Source organism: Mycteria americana, chromosome 11 (assembly GCF_035582795.1).
Source record: "Mycteria americana isolate JAX WOST 10 ecotype Jacksonville Zoo and Gardens chromosome 11, USCA_MyAme_1.0, whole genome shotgun sequence".
NCBI classification, from domain to species: Eukaryota; Metazoa; Chordata; class Aves; order Ciconiiformes; family Ciconiidae; genus Mycteria; species Mycteria americana.
The window spans coordinates 4091240-4108063 of record NC_134375.1 but is presented as its reverse complement, the minus strand read 5'-3'; the positions used below and the strand labels follow the sequence as shown (position 1 = coordinate 4108063).

At 42.7% G+C, this 16824-nt stretch overlaps 2 protein-coding genes across 7 annotated transcripts in view; both read right to left on the bottom strand.

The window, feature by feature from the left end:
* VGLL4 (vestigial like family member 4) overlaps window positions 1–3136 on the bottom strand; it is a 94780-nt gene extending 91644 nt beyond the window's left edge. Inside the window, exon 1 of the mRNA XM_075514449.1 lies at window positions 3100–3136. The gene's annotated coding sequence lies outside the window, so the exon portion shown is untranslated. The remainder of the gene's footprint in view (window positions 1–3099) is intronic.
* A 4709-nt stretch (window positions 3137–7845) lies between these two features.
* Window positions 7846–16824, bottom strand: part of TAMM41 (TAM41 mitochondrial translocator assembly and maintenance homolog) — a 34221-nt gene continuing 25242 nt past the window's right edge. Inside the window, exons 8-10 of one of the 6 annotated variants that reach the window (XR_012777514.1) lie at window positions 15497–15645; window positions 9835–9971; window positions 7846–8520 (exon numbers count right to left, since the gene is read on the bottom strand). Coding sequence is in view for 2 of the 6 variants with exons in the window: in XM_075514443.1 (XP_075370558.1) it covers window positions 15521–15645 (125 nt within the window). In the remaining 4 variants the exon portion in view is untranslated. Of the gene's footprint in view, window positions 8521–9834; window positions 9972–15496; window positions 15646–16824 lie in introns of those variants that run through there. The other 5 variants (XM_075514443.1, XM_075514446.1, XM_075514447.1 and 2 more) reach the window with 5 other exon arrangements.

The following is a 16824-nucleotide window of genomic DNA, read 5'->3' as shown; positions in this document are numbered from 1 at the left end:
CATCTAGGAAGACACAGGCACAGCACTTCCCAGGCACATTCATAACCAGAAGTACCTAGAGAAAGAGCCTCCGGGGGATTTCAATGGAAGAAAGCTAAACTGAAGAGGAAATCCAGACACAACTTATCAGCGCAATCAATAAGTCTACAGGGGAAAGGAAGTAAAGCAACAGCTTGATGCAAAACAGGTCAACATCTTTTATTTTTTAAGATAGGAGAGAGCAAAGCATATTTGTACTGTGAATGAGAGCAACGATAAGCACGTTGTATTCCATACGTGTCCTCAACAGCCACAATACATTTAAATTCCTTCAACTGCACCGAGATCAGAGCTCCTACTTGCGGATACGTAAATCCTGTGTTGAGATACCCATGCAAAATGCTAACTGTAAGCGCTCAGTTTAGATTGTGATTACCGTCTAGCACTGATCATCCTTCTGCATTTACAACTCTCAGTCTTCATGGTGAGTTCAGGCTACTTGGCCAAAAGAATCATCGAAATACCACTTTTAAAAAAAAATGTATTCATTCAGTACTTCAGGGTTTTTTTACCATGCTTATTTTGCATGTGGAAAATGTGTTTGAACAGGCAAATCTTCAAACAGAATCAACTTAACGATTTAACTTATCACACAGAAAATTTTAAGCTTAAAGCAAAGCTCCGGCATTTTACCTTGTGCTTTTTGTTTTCTCATTGCATAAATCCTCCTTAACAAGGTAACATTCTAAAAAGAAAGCTATTAACAATGGTACTTGAAATAAAAGCTAACAAACATAAGAAATTAAAGGTGGAAAAGTCTAACCTGACCATGTCTTGTATCTACAAGATTGCTCAGTCCATCCTATATGTTATACATTCTGCTGCAAACATATCATGTAACATCTAGCATAGTAAAAGGAACTGAACCGGAACTACCTTTTATCATAGAAAACTTTCAGATATATCTGAAAATAAACAAACTAACCTTCTCAGGGTCTCCAAACTGTATTAGTTATCAAAGCTACATATATTTAAACAAGAACCTCCTGACGCTTTATAATGTGAATGTGCTTCTTCAGCTAACATGCCCCAAAGGTCTGCATCAGTGATTTTCTACCCTGTTTTAGCTACTAGCCATATTTTATAGCACCAGACTGCCAGATCTACCCCTTTCAGCACCACTTCTGGGAGCTCATCGCTTACAGAACTGGCCTAATTCCTACTCTAAGGTGGGTGTAAAAGCTAGGCGGTGGTAGCATTCATCTCACCGAGTCGTCACTGAGCGGAGATAAGGAAGGCTGGCAACACAGCACCCTGCGCCGAAACACCCTGTCCCCATTCCCCACAACGTGCCTTGGAGATGCTGGCGATTCAGCAACAACCGGTTCAGCCCAGTAGTTTGCTTCAAAAAACAACGCGCTGCACGGCACAGACACACCCAAATTCTACCACGAGTCTAACGGACCAGGCCTGTGCTTTAATTATGACTGAAAGTAGTTCTTGTAACTGATCCCAAATACCGAGATTATAGCTGGTGTATCAGGAGGGAGGGAGATGTAGGGGATTTAAGCAAAACCCACTCTACATAAGAAATATCCTCACAAGTAGGCGGATGGGAACATACAAATAAAGGCCAAGAAGTTTGGAGAAGAGCCTTAAAAAAAAGTTTATGTCTTTTTGAGGCAGGAGAGGCAGATTACTGCCAGATTTTATGCAGTTTTGGAGCTAATATCACTGCCTGCAAAGAGAATTTCACTCAGGTTTCACAGCCTACAGTTTGTTCCTCAATGAGGAATACTCTTTAAACAACTCCCTATTCTGCAGTTAGAGAAAATCTAATCAGCAAGATTACCCTGCAGGAATGCTGGAGCTCTTACTCAGTTAGTCCTCTTTGTTTTAATTAAAAAATGTCCATTATTTCTTGTTCCTGATAATCCTGAAGCACCAACAGAGTAAAAGGGAACTGTGCTAGCTTCATGGTTTCTCAAATATCAGTGGAAACGGTTGTTAAATTCCCATTCATTGCACTTTCGGAAAAGGGGTGCACCGGCGTCACGTGCAGTCGGCTTGACTCAGAAAATTAATTGCTTCTGATTACATCTGGGAAACATAAAGCCAGCTTGACTGAACAGACTGAAATTGCACTGCTAAAGATCAAATAAAAAATCTCTGCAAACGGAATATACTAGAGGCAGAGTCAAAAGCCTTAACAGGGCCCTTCGGACTCATTCTAGAAGATTTGCACCGCAGGACCCTGTGCTACTGCTGAAATTCCAGGGATTTTCTCTGTCAGAAAAACACGCGCTCTCGAAGCCAAGGTGTGAATTAAGATGGCAGTCGAAATACTCCCCGCTCGGTCCTGTGGCCCTGAAATAACTCTCCGGATGGGAAATTACGTCAGGATATTTCCTAACAGTAAACTTTCGCTGTAACCCGCGCAGCGTCCCGGCCCGCCGAGCCTCCGGCCCGCCGCACGCCGCGGCTCCCCGGCAGGAGCAGCCCGAGGGCGCGGCACCGAGCGGCAGCGGCGCGGACGCCGGCAGCGGTCCCTCGCCCGGGAAACGCCCCCGCCCGCCGCGGCACCCAGCCCCGCCGCCCGCCAGAGCTGCCCCCGCTCCCCTCGCCAGCAGAGCGGGCCCGGGCACCGGCGGGAAGGCGCCGGGCAGCTCGGAAAGCCCCGCGGCAGCAGGGCGGCTCGGGTCCTCCCCTGCCCGGCAGCCCCGCGGCCGCGTCTGAGGTGGTTCCCCGCCCCCCCTCCGCCCCCCCGCGGCCGCCCCGCCGCGGCCGCCCGGCCCCCTTCCCCCGGCCCACACCGGGGAGGCTCGGCTCCGCCGCCCGCTCCCGGGACCAGCCCGGTGCCCGGCCCGGGGAAAGTCCCGCAGCGCGGAGGACGAGACGGGGCCGCCCCGTCCCGTCAGGGCGGCGGCGTCCCCCGCCTGTCAGCGCCTGCGGGGCGATGCTCCCCGCCCCGCCGACGCTCCCCCAGCGCCCCGCGGCCGCCCCGCGGGGACACCTGTCCCCCTCCTCCCGCCTCGAACGCCCCACCCGGCCGAGGCCGAGGCCGCGCTCCGCTCCGCGGCCGGGCCCCGGGGCCGCTGCCCCGCTCGCGGGCTCACTCACCAGTGTGCTCCCGCGCGGGCGGCGGCGGCAGCGCGGCTGGGGCGCCCGGCGAGCGGCTGGCTGCTGCGGCGGCCGCGCTGGGCGGCCGAGGGAGGAGAGGGCAGGGGAGCGGGCCGGGGGCGGAGGGCTGCTTGTTTACTGCCGCGCCCGGGCCAGGGCCGCGGCCGGGGCGGCGAGGCCGGGAGCGGAGCGGAGCAGGCGCGGCGAGCCCCGGCGCCGCTGGCCCCGGCGCCGCTCGCTGCACGGGCCCGGGGAGGAATCCCAGGAATGATGGAATTCTCCTCCTAGCAGGTGGGGAGAGCGGAGCGGCCCCATTGGCCGGGCCCAGCTATGAGGTCAGCATAATTAGGGTAATGAGGCGCTGACATCATATCCTCGCAGGTAGGGAGCGCGCGGCGCAGGCCGCGAGGAGGAAGCGGGCGCCGCGCCGGGCCCCGCCCCCCCGCCCGGCCCCGCCCACAGAGCGGCGCGGCCCCGCCCCGCCCGGCGCGGCGCGCACGGAGGGAGCGGGGCCGGGGCTGCGCGGGGAGCGGGGCTGCTCCGCGGCCGCGGGAGAGGGGCAGAGGGGCAGGCCGGGGGAGAGGGGCCACTGCCGGCTGCTGGAAGCCTGGGGGAGAACAGGGCGGCAGCGCTGCGGGAAAAAGACGTGGAGAAACCGCCCCTGCAGCTGTCTGCCGAGGGCCAGAGAGCAGGTAGCAAGGAAGAACGCCGTCCTAAGGGCCTGGCTGACTCTTAGCCGTACTTGACAAAGCTTTTCTAGAACTAAAGGCAAACAACAACAAAGTTTCTCTTAAGAACAAAGCAATTTTTAAAAGCAGAAGTACACCACGTGCCTGTCAAATTAAAATGCGCCAGCATTCAGCATCTGAATTCAGCCACGCACAATTAAACTATGCACAAGTGGCGAAAGGCAAGTGTTTCACATCCTCAGGCAGGGGACGAGCGCTAGGCTGGAGGACGTCCACAGACTCAGTACGATTTGAAGATTAGGTCTGAACAGATCCAGCATTTTTCTTTCCCGTTCACTGCTAGTACTCCTGAAGCGTATTTTTAGAGAATCCCTTCTTGCATTTGATGTGACTCATTCAGCCGTCTGAGGAAGTTGCCAAAAGACTTGCGTGAAACTGAAGCTGAGCTATCACGGTGGTCAACAACGAGCTCTCCTACACGTCCATTTCCAGAGTATGAGCTCCCCTTTACAATTACAAGAAGTCTGAAAGTTTGCCAGTAGCCAGAACGATCCAGTCCCTCAAAACTGGATTACTGGAAAAAGCACCGAGCACTCCTGCTCTCGCAGGACCCCAGCACCTCCCTGCCACCTGAAGGCCACACATCCTCGGTCATTCCCTGTGCTTCGCAGCAGTGTTCATTCCAAGTTTGACATTTTCAAGACTCAAGCAATTTAGGAGCAAGTCTTGCTAAAATACTTCGCCTGTTTTGAGTAATTTCATGAAATTAAACTGTCAGACGGCTTGTATGTACCAAAGAACCACTTCTCAGCAGCTGAGCCAAGACTTCACCCCTGTCCTCTGAAGAACTTGGTAATGCTGGTTTCTGCAACAGGCATTTTAGGTGCATAAATAAGTTACAGAGCAGGAGGATATGCAAAAGCACTGTACTCGTGTTCTGTTGTCCACTGTGAACATCTGTCATCTTCTAGAGAATTAGGTCCCATAATGCTACATCGTACCTTTAAAGGCCACTGGGAACCGAGGTCACTTCAGACAGCTCTTGGAGTCCATTGCAAAGGGAAAGAAGAGTCCCTCTTGGAGTCCAAAGGGAAAGAAAAGGACAACAAATCAACCTGAGCCCCACCACAGGAAGCATCAGGGTTGCAGATTTGTGGTAGAACCTGAAAAGAGCACAAGGCAACCGAAACAGAGTGTCTCAGCACGATTCTGCTCATGACATTTCTCCTACTCAGCTCCTCCTCCCTTCTCTCAATGTGGCAGACATATATGCTAGTAAATGTGTAAGTATATAAATGGCAGCATGACTGTCTGTCTTTTCTCAGGAAGAAGAGTACCAAGACACAGCAAGGTTTATTTTAGATCCTGAAACTGTGATTTATGTAGGAAATAGTGGAGGGAGCACAGCTCCCACGTTTACCCAGAGGTGCAGCCAAGGCAGCAGCCCAGCCAAGCGGTGTGGGAGGCTGCATGGGAGGGAAGGGCCGGGGATGCATCCACACGCCCTGCGTTTGATTCCGTGAAAGACTCGGAGTCCATGAAGGGTCTGTGCTGTCCAGTTCCAATTTAAAAAAATCTATCAAAATCATGCAAGAATAACCGATATTGAAGTATTTTCATATCCTCACAAGGACAGGTCATGAGATCTCAGGCCATCCAAAGCTAGCCAAAAATGCATTCCACACACTAAATGAAATCCAGGTTTAGACTCAACACACTTAGTATATCTAATAGAAAGATTTCAGTCGCTAAAAAACTGAAAGGCATATAGTCTAATGACAACCATAAACAGCATTTTATACATTTCTTAAACTCTTCATCTGTGACATTTATAACAAAAAAAAATACGGTAATATTTATATTTTTAAAAAGTTGATATTGTATTAATAGACTACTGAAAAATATTTTCATTACCAGCAAGCAGAACAGGAGTTTGATGATCTAATATTTGGAAAAATGGTATTCAAAATAGTAATGTAAAAATCATTTGAGAAAAAATAAAAGTACCGGACAAGAAAAATACTATGAAATATGGAAAACAAAACCACAGGCACTGAGAAAAGATCTGAAATAAGACATTGGTACATATCATGAGAATGAATTGCTGCAGACTAATTACAAACCTTTTTAATATGTATCTTCAAGAAAAAAGTATGCCACTCCTGTTTATAACTGCTGGAGGGGAAGAGGTAGTAAGGGTTTTTTTGTTTAAAGAGACGGAGCTCATGGGACGAGGGAGCTTGAAAAAGGAGAGGTCAAACCAGCTTTTGATCCTTTGGATACGCTATTACAGCTCCCAGCAAAAGTTTTAGAACAGGATATTTATTAAACATCTAAAGAGTCCGAGGGAACATCAGGTTTCTGGGAACAGCGACCCTGTGCATTCCCGAACAAACACTGCTAGCACAGGCTTCCCCACTACACTTAGGTGTCAACGTTTGTTACAACAACAACATAAAAAGTGCAAGTTGTCAAACGTTGGCAATCTCTGAAAACAAATCTGAACAGCTAACACACCATAAGAAAACCTTGTTGAAGCTGCTGAACTCAACACATGCTAAAGCTTAGCCAAGCTGTTCAAAAGGCAAATTCACAAATTAGTAAAGCAAAAACAATCTTGTTTGATGAACCATATTTTGATTTCCTTGGGTGTTAAAATTTGTTTTTCATTTTGCATGTACTGTATAACCGAATGATATCAAAGGCTCTTTGCTGACTCAGATACCGGCAAAAACACACTTTGCTGAAACACAAAAACTGACCAAGACAGCTGGGGGTTTGTACTAAAACAAAAGTAGTGCTTCAGCCCAATCTCAGGCACCCAGGTAGAGCACCTAAGGTGCGAGTCAAATCCTGGGACAGACTCCAGTTGCCACTCCTGTTCCATATGTATATTAATCACTGAAAAATCAGTGACGTTCTCCATACAGGATAGCCAGTGCAGCAGCAGCAGAGGTAGCCACGGCGTGAGGGAGCCAGGATGGTGGATGACCATGCATCTCAGCTGTAGCAGTACCAGCAACATCTCCTAACTTTTCTGCTGTGGAGGATGCTTGTCAAGCAAAGATTTGCGACCCTGAAATTGTGTAACAGCCCACGTCCCCCGGGCCCACTGAACATGTTGCAGAAAAATGTGTTAGCGCAGTTTCATGGGAAGACACCAATATTTCACGAGCAACAAAAACTGCTCCGTCATTTCTGGGTACATGTTGAGAACTTTCTTTGAACGGTTACTACTGTTTCACAACTTGTTTTAAGTGGTTTGTTTGTTTGTTTGAAATATAGAGGAGGGAAAGGACCTGAAAGCAAAGGGGCGGGGGGGGGGCGTGTATTATATCAAGTGCAGTTGCAGTCTATAGGGAGATCTCATGGCCTAGATTTACAGACCCTACTCAATCGTTAATCTTGTAATTATTATTGAAATTAAGCCTGACATCTGTTCCATGACCAACTAAGAAAATAAAACATTTCCACTATAATAACAGTCGGTTAAAAATGCCTTGGGCAAGTATCTCCCTACATGTGGGCCACAGCAGTGATATGCCTTGCTATTGTGAAAGGCTTCAGTGTTAACCAGACAGGGATACTCGATGTGGAAAGGGGCTCAAATCTGTTTTGTTAAACTATTTTCAAGTGATTTCAGCTTGTAAGACTAGCAGCAGGGGGCACATGTTGTGTGTTGCTTCAATCAACAATACAAGTGCAAAGCTACAAAGAGATGGTTCTTTTTACTTTAGGTGCCCCTCTAAGGAAGTGCTTTGCCAGCTGGCATTCACTGCATGTAAGAGAGGAATTTATCCAAGTTCTTCCAATTTCTTACTGCAATCTCACTTTTGTTTTTCAAACAGCAGCAATACGGGTACTTCTGTTACAAGAGACAGGAACGCATGAAGTTACCTTAAGTCTGAGAAGCCCAAGATATACTAAACTACACAAAGATGGTTAAGTTTGTGCCAAAAGCAAACGCTTTTTCCAAAGCTATCACAAAACACCATTATTTGTCACAGGCTTAATAAGGTATGTCATTGCTTCACAATATCTGTCAGTACAATTACAATGCATATCTCCATCTATCCACATCATCTTTTAATAAAATAGGTTAATTTTACACCAAATGACAGCAGCTTTTCAAATCATATCTCAAAATACATTTTATCAAAACCAAATACGTAGCCTCACAAGCAAACAACTTTTCTTCACTGTTAACACTGCTAAACTCTGAATCTAAAACTCTTCCCTGCAAAAATCTAGATTCATTTGCACCATACCTCAAAGCTACTTTATATAAAAACACACCCAAATTCAAAACACTGTAGCACATAAGATTTAAAAAGACACTTTACATTTTTTTAAGATAGTTTATTATTTCATTAGACCATAATGTGTTAAATTGTAGTAATTCCAGACAGACAAGTTGATCCAAACTGTAAGTTGATGGAGATGGTTATTTATTACCTGCTTCAAGACAAAGCTTGCCCTCTTCTTAATTGGCTGCCCCATCATCCAAAGGAAGATTAAAAGAGACAGCATAATTTCAGTTGGAGCAGGGTCATAACAGCAGCATAATCTTCAAGCAAACAATGAGATACTTCAAGAGTCAAACAAATATGAACACCACTAACTCTGTTCTTTCAGAACATTTAACCACAGGTACTTTTTGCTTGCTTTGTTCTAGAGAAGAGGAAGATTCCACCCTATGGAGGTTCCCATAAGATGAAGACAGACCAGATAGCTGAGCAAAAAAAAAAAAAAAAAAAAAAAAAGGAGTGTCAGATTAACAAATTAAAAGCACCCTTTGGGCATAACCCACTGGTTTTAGTTTGTTAAAGTTTTGTTAAAGACCAATAAAATGGTTCACAGCAAAACTCTGAATGGCAAGCTCAGTGTAAAAGAAAGGTCAGTATAATCAGTGATACACAGATGTAGGTAAATACTCAGAGTAATCTGTTTATTATACACTTTTTTCTGGTTCTGCCCCTCTTCTTGTGCAGTAAACGCATACATATAATAGATTTAACTCCCTATTAGATTTGTATCCTAACTTTCACATAGGACAAGAGAAACTTTAGTGCAACTGGGATCATTAAAATCATAAACAGGTTGCAGTTCACGATTAGATGCAAAATTATTTTAAGAGTTTACATACTAACTCATTGTAAACTACACAATTTACATACATTTCAAGGCTGTGAGAAAGGGTTATTTAGTCACCAGCATTCCTTCTAAACCAAAGACACCAGCAGTAGCTCACTGGACAAAACTAACATGCCTGCCTAAAGGAACTGGACACCAGAAGACTGTCTAAAGCCCCCTTGAATATCCCCACCTATCAGCTCCAAGATGCATCAGGGAATCACACTGGAAGAATCGAGTTTAGTCACATTTGCTGGATGAGAATACCCACACCAACTTTTATACTGTTTCTATGTGCCACCTTTATAGCTCTTACAGTCTGATCTTGGCAATTACTGAGGACTTTAAATTCTTACTGACTAGCAATTTCTAGACTAAGGGCAGTTGTCTCATCAGAACAAGTGGGCTTTCTCCTCAGGTTTCCAGATGTGCCCTTGCCACTGTGATTTCAGAATGGCTTGCAGAGGGCTGCAGGCAGCCCCAGCAGAGCCTTGCTGCCTGCAGTGCCTGGGTTTCTCAGGGACAGGAGCAGGGCTGGAAGGCACCACTCGGGCAGCTGTGCTAATACAAGTGGAACATGGGACAGCCATCAGATCATTTTAGTCATGAACTTGGGAGAGTAGAAGGGTTTGGGGTTCTGGGGTTTTTTTCTGTTGTTTTTAATACAAATAACACACTCATTTTCAATTTTATATTGGAAAGAGAATCCTGCTAAAATTAGTCAAATAAACTAGACAAAGAACAGAGGAGACATTCTTTAAACAACAAAAAGTGAAGCAGAAGAAAACAAATGCTTTACTTTAAAAGCACCTATGCAAGTACACCCTTTAAATATAATCCACTTAAAAATGTCGTAAGAATTTAAAGCACAGTGATGTAGTTTCATCATCTACTGTTGTCTGTACAAACGCACCTTCAAACTGTCAAATTGCTACTGACTCAGTCTTCTACTTGGCAATTTTCTAATCCAAGGATGCAGGGTCAGAGTTAGCCGTGAGCGTGCAGAATGCGCACAATCTCATCATCTAGGATGTATGCCCCAATACCAGACTTGGGAGGCAATGGAAAAAAAAAAAAGTATTGGCTAGATTTTAGAAAGCCTTGCCCCAGACTGTAATGCCAAAGTGCTGCAACAGCATCACGAGACAGACATTGGCAGGCTGCTTTATATCAGCTCTTCCCCCTTTCCTGCACCACTTCTTGAAGCATTCTAAGAAGCTAACTTCTTGGCTCTCACTGTTGTCTTGTACAGGGAGTGAGCGAGACATTTCATCACTGCATAAGAGCAAGACAACTTGGGGATGGCAACATTAAAAGAAAAAACAAAACCACAAAAAAAAACCCAAAAAACAAACCAACACTGAATGCCCCCTTCTCATGCTTCACTACTAATTTTAAAATAGGAGGTTTGGAGAAACTTTGGCAGGAGGCAGAGATTAAAAAAATAATTCACTGTGTGGGAACACAACCTTTCAAATTTACCAAGTATACCATACAGCTAGATAGAGTCTATGTAAGAGAAGCAATACAAATCAATTCAATAAAGCCAAAATGAGGTATTTAACTAAATATATTTACTTAGCTTGCTTAATTGAGTAGAGGAGGTATCTTAAACATCAGGCTCAAGCCTTTCAAAGAAGGCCTCATGGTACAATAAAGGCAAGTGAATGAACCAGAAGATAGAGTGTTATGACCTTCTTTTTTAATTTTTTTTTTTTTTTAAAGACAGTCCCTTATGGTTGCAAACTCTTAAGAATCAAATTCTATTCAAATTTAAAACCAGGAAGAACCCTCTACAGCCATTACACTTGCATGAAGTTTCACTCGGATCAGAATATTGGTCTTTGCAGCTGCATGACCTTCATTTTCTCAGGAAAAAAAAAAAAATGTGCATAACTGTCAAACTAGCCATCCACCATGAATGAAAAGGTTTTGGCAGAACACTGGATTCTGAAGGCAAAAATGACACGTAAGTTCTTATACTAAAGATGTAATTGAAATATTTGGAGTTTTTATGAATAATTTCAGAATGTATAGTCTGAAGCTTCCTGTTAATGTACTAAAACTTGATCCATTTCTTAATGTTTCTGATTTAACAAGTCTGAGTAAGAGGTTAAAACATGCAAGAATAAAATGATTACAGCCTCCCCTAAAGCAGTCATTATGTTCAGGATCAGCTAGCAACTGTGCTATAGATTTTTATCTAGAAAAACAGGTAAATACAGTCAGTGCAAAATTTATGAAACCACAGTATCAAAAGTGACAGAACAGCTGTTCACTCAAACAAAAAATATACATAGCTATACAAAGGTAATGTCTCTTCTTCCTGCAGTAGATAATGCAAAGAAAATTCATTTTCTACATATTCAGAATACATGGCCAGCAGAAGTGAATTTGAAAATGAAGAATGCTTTGTCCTCTGTGAACACCTTATCCATGAAAAACTATCAGACACACACTGACCTGACATTCTGGCCTCCAAAGCATATTTCAATTTCAATTCTATTTTTAAATTAATTGCTGGGAAAAGGCATGAGTCACAACCCTGCTTGGATCCCCCTCTACTGGACACTCACCAAGCGCTATGTTTATTCTAAAGTTTCCCAAGTCGGAACAGGCTCTAGCATTACCTCCTCAATCAATTTAAAGAGCACGGACCTTACAGTTCAGGTCCCTAAGCCACCCAGGAACACTGGCCTCTATATCCATCTTTATCTTCCCAATTTGGCAAAGACGTTTGTTGCAAACACAGGAAGCTCTGGGACACTATAAAGCCCAGCTCTAACAGAAAGGAATCACACTTGTTCAGCTGTATGCTACCTAGAGGCACTTCTTTATGATAAGGCTGCAGCTGTTACTCTCCATCTGTTAGTCAAATTCACTGGCGCTGAAGGTCAACCAAATCTAAAGAGAAACCTCACTGAAGCACAGGTGAGAAATACAGTCTCTGCAGCTGAAAAAGTCAGGTGTGTTCAATACAGCCAGTATTTGAAGGGTCATAGAGCCAGGCACCTGGAGGAACTCACTACTCAAATTCTTGGAAAAAGGGGAAATGAGCAAGCGATAAAGAACACATCTTACACATGTTGATGCAGGAAGTCAGCATCCTGTGTGGTACAGTTTTATGCACTCCCCAAATCTTAAGTTCAGGAGCAGCCAAACATCATGATGCTAGCCAAATGGGTTGCTCACAACGGCAGGCAAGTTAATAAAGGGACACAATACTGAGATTAAAGACTGTGAAGAGACATGGAAACCAGAATCTGTGGTTATGTATCCAGTCAAATTTTGATTTCCCATTCATCCTGTGTCATCTAGTTTATTCCCTCTGAAGCATGAGATAGAGTTACATACTTCACTGGCACTGTTGATCTCAGAGCCAGCTAGGCCCATGCTGCTGACTCACCTACGGAAATCCTTAGTAGTTTGATTGGGTCCAGGCTCTTCATTACAAAGAAGCCTTTTAAGACATCAGGAAATAAATCATCTGCCTGGTTGCCTTTAATGAAAGCACTGTTACACAGGGAAAAAGGGGGTGGAGCATGAAACAATATCCATGGTGGAACAGCCAAACCAGAAGAGATAGATGTCTGAAGAACAGAATGAAAGACTTGAGAATTAAGTCAAGAAGAGAAACAATAAAACAATAAAGCAGCACAGAAGTGGAGCAGGAAGGTATAAACAGGAAAGTTACAAATGGAATGAAAAGCTGAAGTGACTATTTTTCGTGAGAGAACAAACACACCTCATTACGACAAAGAGTTAGTAACATATTCCCATGTACTAACTTCCCGTGCAACAAGCACTAGTTATTTTAGTGGATTACAGCTGTACAACCATCAAAAAAAAAAAAATCATTTCCACATACTGTTGAGGAACTTCAAAAGCAACTAACAAGACTGAAATCAATCTCTCTTCTCTTAAAAGTTTTACATAGCAAAACGTTGTAACAACTGCATGAAGTATTAACAATAGAGAGGAGTTCAGACTGTAAGCTGCTCTAGGCTATGATTCATTCGTGGCGCTCTGCCAAAAAAATAAATACATTCAAGACCAATGGCCTCAAGGGGAAAGGTAGGCCACTTTTTTAAAAGCCCAGAGATAAATGATTTACAGAACAGAATACCGTTTAAGATTTCAGCCTATATGGATGATGAGGAAGACTTTCTTACGTCTCACAAAGATTTACTGCACAGCCTTGCATACTGGCAATGTATCAACAGATGGAGTAAACTAGGAACTATTAAACTGGGATTTGCAAAACTCTCTCCAAAGAGCAAGAAATGACCCATTATATTGCTATACACAAAGAAAGTTCATAAAGCCAAACCAAGATATGCAACGGGTATTTCAGCCACGTAAGACAAACACGGCCAGTTCAGATTACAGGCAAACTCTGCAGTAAAGTAACACCTGTGAAGTGAAAGACCAATCCACTGGCAGCATGACAAACAGTTTAAAGGTTGGGAGGCTTTGACGCCGTACAGCATCTGCTGCACATAAAAATGTTTAATTAGCTGCTAAACAGCAAGCAGTACATTCCTATTTTTTCTACGAGAACATTATTTCTTGCATAAATGTCCTTGCTTAGCTAGCAAGGTTCAGAACGAAGATAGCCGTTTCACTACGGGAGCTGATGCCAACTCATTCTCACACATCAGATTGACTTGTAGTCGACTTCTAATGTTTTGAACCACCATTTCAGTAGCAAGCACCCTCTGAAACGCCAAAATCACTTCTAAATGTGTCTGACTAATATTCAGAACATTACCTTTAACTGTATTGCTAATGGCTTTTAAAAGAAAGCTGCTCTTTTAAATGCTTCCCTAGAGTTACAGCTGCATTTCATCATTTAAAAAGTTCTAGATTTAACTGCTGCTCATCCCCAAACTTAGCAGTAGTGAGGAACTGAAGAGAAAGAGAAACACTGAGCCTCTTAGGATGCAAGATAGCCTCAGAGGATATTCTATTTAAAGTTCTGGTACACACACATCTCCAAGGTACGCTCTCTCAATAAAAGGGAAAACAGCCACAACCTCAAGGTAACAAATAAAAACCACCAAAGGGAATGAGCTGTTAGAATCCAGCTTTCACTTACGCTGCAGCCATACCCAGGAGGGGTTCAGCAGTGCCCAACTGTACTGAGACATCACATAGATTTCAAAAATTCTTTTACTTCTGTAGATTCAAGCCCAAGCTATATGTTGCCATTATTCGCAAAAAGGAATTACATACCTATTCAACGATGGTAGTAATGTATGCATTTTAAGTCAAGCACGTGATTAAATGCTCTGATAGTTAGAATTCTCAGCCAGATGTTGAGCAATCTTATGACACATGATCTCTCTCAACCAGTCCTTGAAGCAGTTATAATTTATGAGACAGTGGTTTCACACCCTGTGGCACTGTTATTTAACCAGGTTTAAAAAGCCCCATCCTTGCCTTTTCGTAAAATAAATAAATAAATAATATATAGTACAGGTTGGTCAGGATGGTTTTGTTCAATGATATTACTTACCAGTATGGCTCATGATGTGAAATGTCACTTAATTGCACTATTACAGGAGGAAGGAATGAGCTCCTTAAAAGGTAGGAGTGTCTAGTTTTGCCACCACCTACTTTTGTTTTGGTTTTTTGGGTGTGGTGTTTTGGTTTGGTTTTTTTTTTTTTTTAATTTGGTCATATTGCTTATTCTGTAGATAAGTTTTTGCTCTGTGTACCACAGATATCCCCCCCCCCCCTTTTTTTTTCCCCTTTCAGCTTGTACATTTCTATACAGCACGTAGGAAAGCCTGCATCCTTGAGGGAATTACAAAAATGCAATAGTTACATTTTCATTTACAGACTTAAAGAGGAGATAAATGAGGCAAAATTTGGAATAATGTTTTAGTTGTAAGCCTTAATTATCTGGCAATGTATTCAGTACCTGGAATAGTTTTCTAACAATCCAGTGTGTAGCAATTGGCATTTTCTATTTTGCTGCTTACAGTATTCATTTTCCAAATGTTGACTACAGGAACAGAATACTAAGAGTGATCTTGCTGAATTTGTCGAGGACTAAGCCTCACCAGTGGTGAGCATCTTCTCCTTTAGAAGGAGTTAAGGCTCACTTAGGCCCTTTCCCACACAGCCTTACAAGAAAATAAACACAACTACAAAAGAAAGCCCAGAACATATAAAATTCAGTTACATTAAAAATAAATAATGAAATCAGTAAATCAAGCAGTCATTCTGCTAACTATTCATGCAGAGGGTTATTTTTGAAATTGTCCTGTTTCCTACAAGGAGTTGACAGATTACGCACTGTCAATTTTCATTTCCAAATTTTCTTTGTATCCCAAGACTTTCACAGATGAAGGGCTTTTTTTTCCCCCCGCTCCCGCTCCAAATAAGACAGCGGACCCTAGTAAAAATTTGCTAACACAAAACTGCTGGTGTAAAAACCAGTCTTTTGTCCATGCTCCTGCCCATATGCAGTTTCCCCTACAGTGTACTTCACGTGGGACAAAAAATAAAAAGCCGTTACCTCATTAGATGACTAAACCAGGCACTTCTGCCAGCACTGCATTTCTTACCTGGTAACTATTTCATTCAAAAGGTCATGACTCCATCCTGAATCTTTTCTCGTGCTGTTCATTTGTCCAAAAGCCTTGTATCTGTCGGGGTCTGTTTCTACCACTGGGATCAGTATTCTCTGTTCTTAAGAATTTTCCACCGAGCACACCTAAGTAAGTCAACATCTGATTTCAGATATCTTTTTACTAGAGCTTATGCTGAAATGAAATAGCCATAAAATTTTTTACAAGTCTTCAGTACATATGAAGTTAATTTTAAGGTGGAAAGGGTATATTTTGTATAAAAGATTTCTAGATTATCCAGAAAGAAACCTGTTCATGCAAACAAAAATATCCAGCCAAACCCTACGGTTAATTTAATTTAAGCAGTGGCTTAAATTCCTTAGCTCTGTTTCTTATAATATAAACTTTTCAAATCAGGGACTTTGGCCTCTTACTAACAGGGACAGAGAATGCTAATACTATACATGGAAACATTCTCTAGCTTAACTCACTTCTTTTGCAGAATATGCTACCGTAAAATGGATAGTCAGCCTCCTAATATCAGAAGAGAGACACTTGAGGGGATTTGTCTTACAAATTCTAGATCTATCAACAACAGATAATGCAAGGTGTTAGGAAACTGCCTATGACCTTAGAAAGTTACTATTTCACAGTGATAATATTTTCCAAATAAAAAAAAAAAAAAAACCAAAAAACCAAAAAGGACACATTTATTTCCTGACACTGGATTCAAACTTTGCCACATTAAACTCAAATATTTTAAAATAATCAATATTTTAAAGTTCCCCGTGATTAAAGTAAGCCTGAATGAGTCATATTACATACAATAATACAATCTGTGGTCTTTCTTAAATTTATGCTTTGAACTGCTCCCTGGAAACAGTTAGCAGCCAATTTCATTCCAATATTTTTTTTTTTTATAGTGATATCACTAAATCAAATGTAGCTTGAGAGATGGCCCTACTGATCACATAATACGCATGAAAAAAAATACATGCTAATCAGGAAAGATAAAATTTATTTTCATTTTTTACCTTTGAATTATTTTTATCATTGACACTCGCACAAATAAAATGATGTGTTCTCTCAATTTCTTTCTATTAAGGAAAACATCCAAAATTAGCAAACCCACCTGACTCAGTGCGAAAAATATTCTATTTACAACAGATGCTCCGAATCTATTGTGTCACACATGAATACTGTCAGAAATGTCCATTCTTTAATGGCATGATTAATGTAACATGTTAGGTAAAAGTCCAGTTTTCTTTAGTTTAGCTAATTTAATTAAGCAAAGGAGAACAAGTTTTATCTTCACGGACAGTATT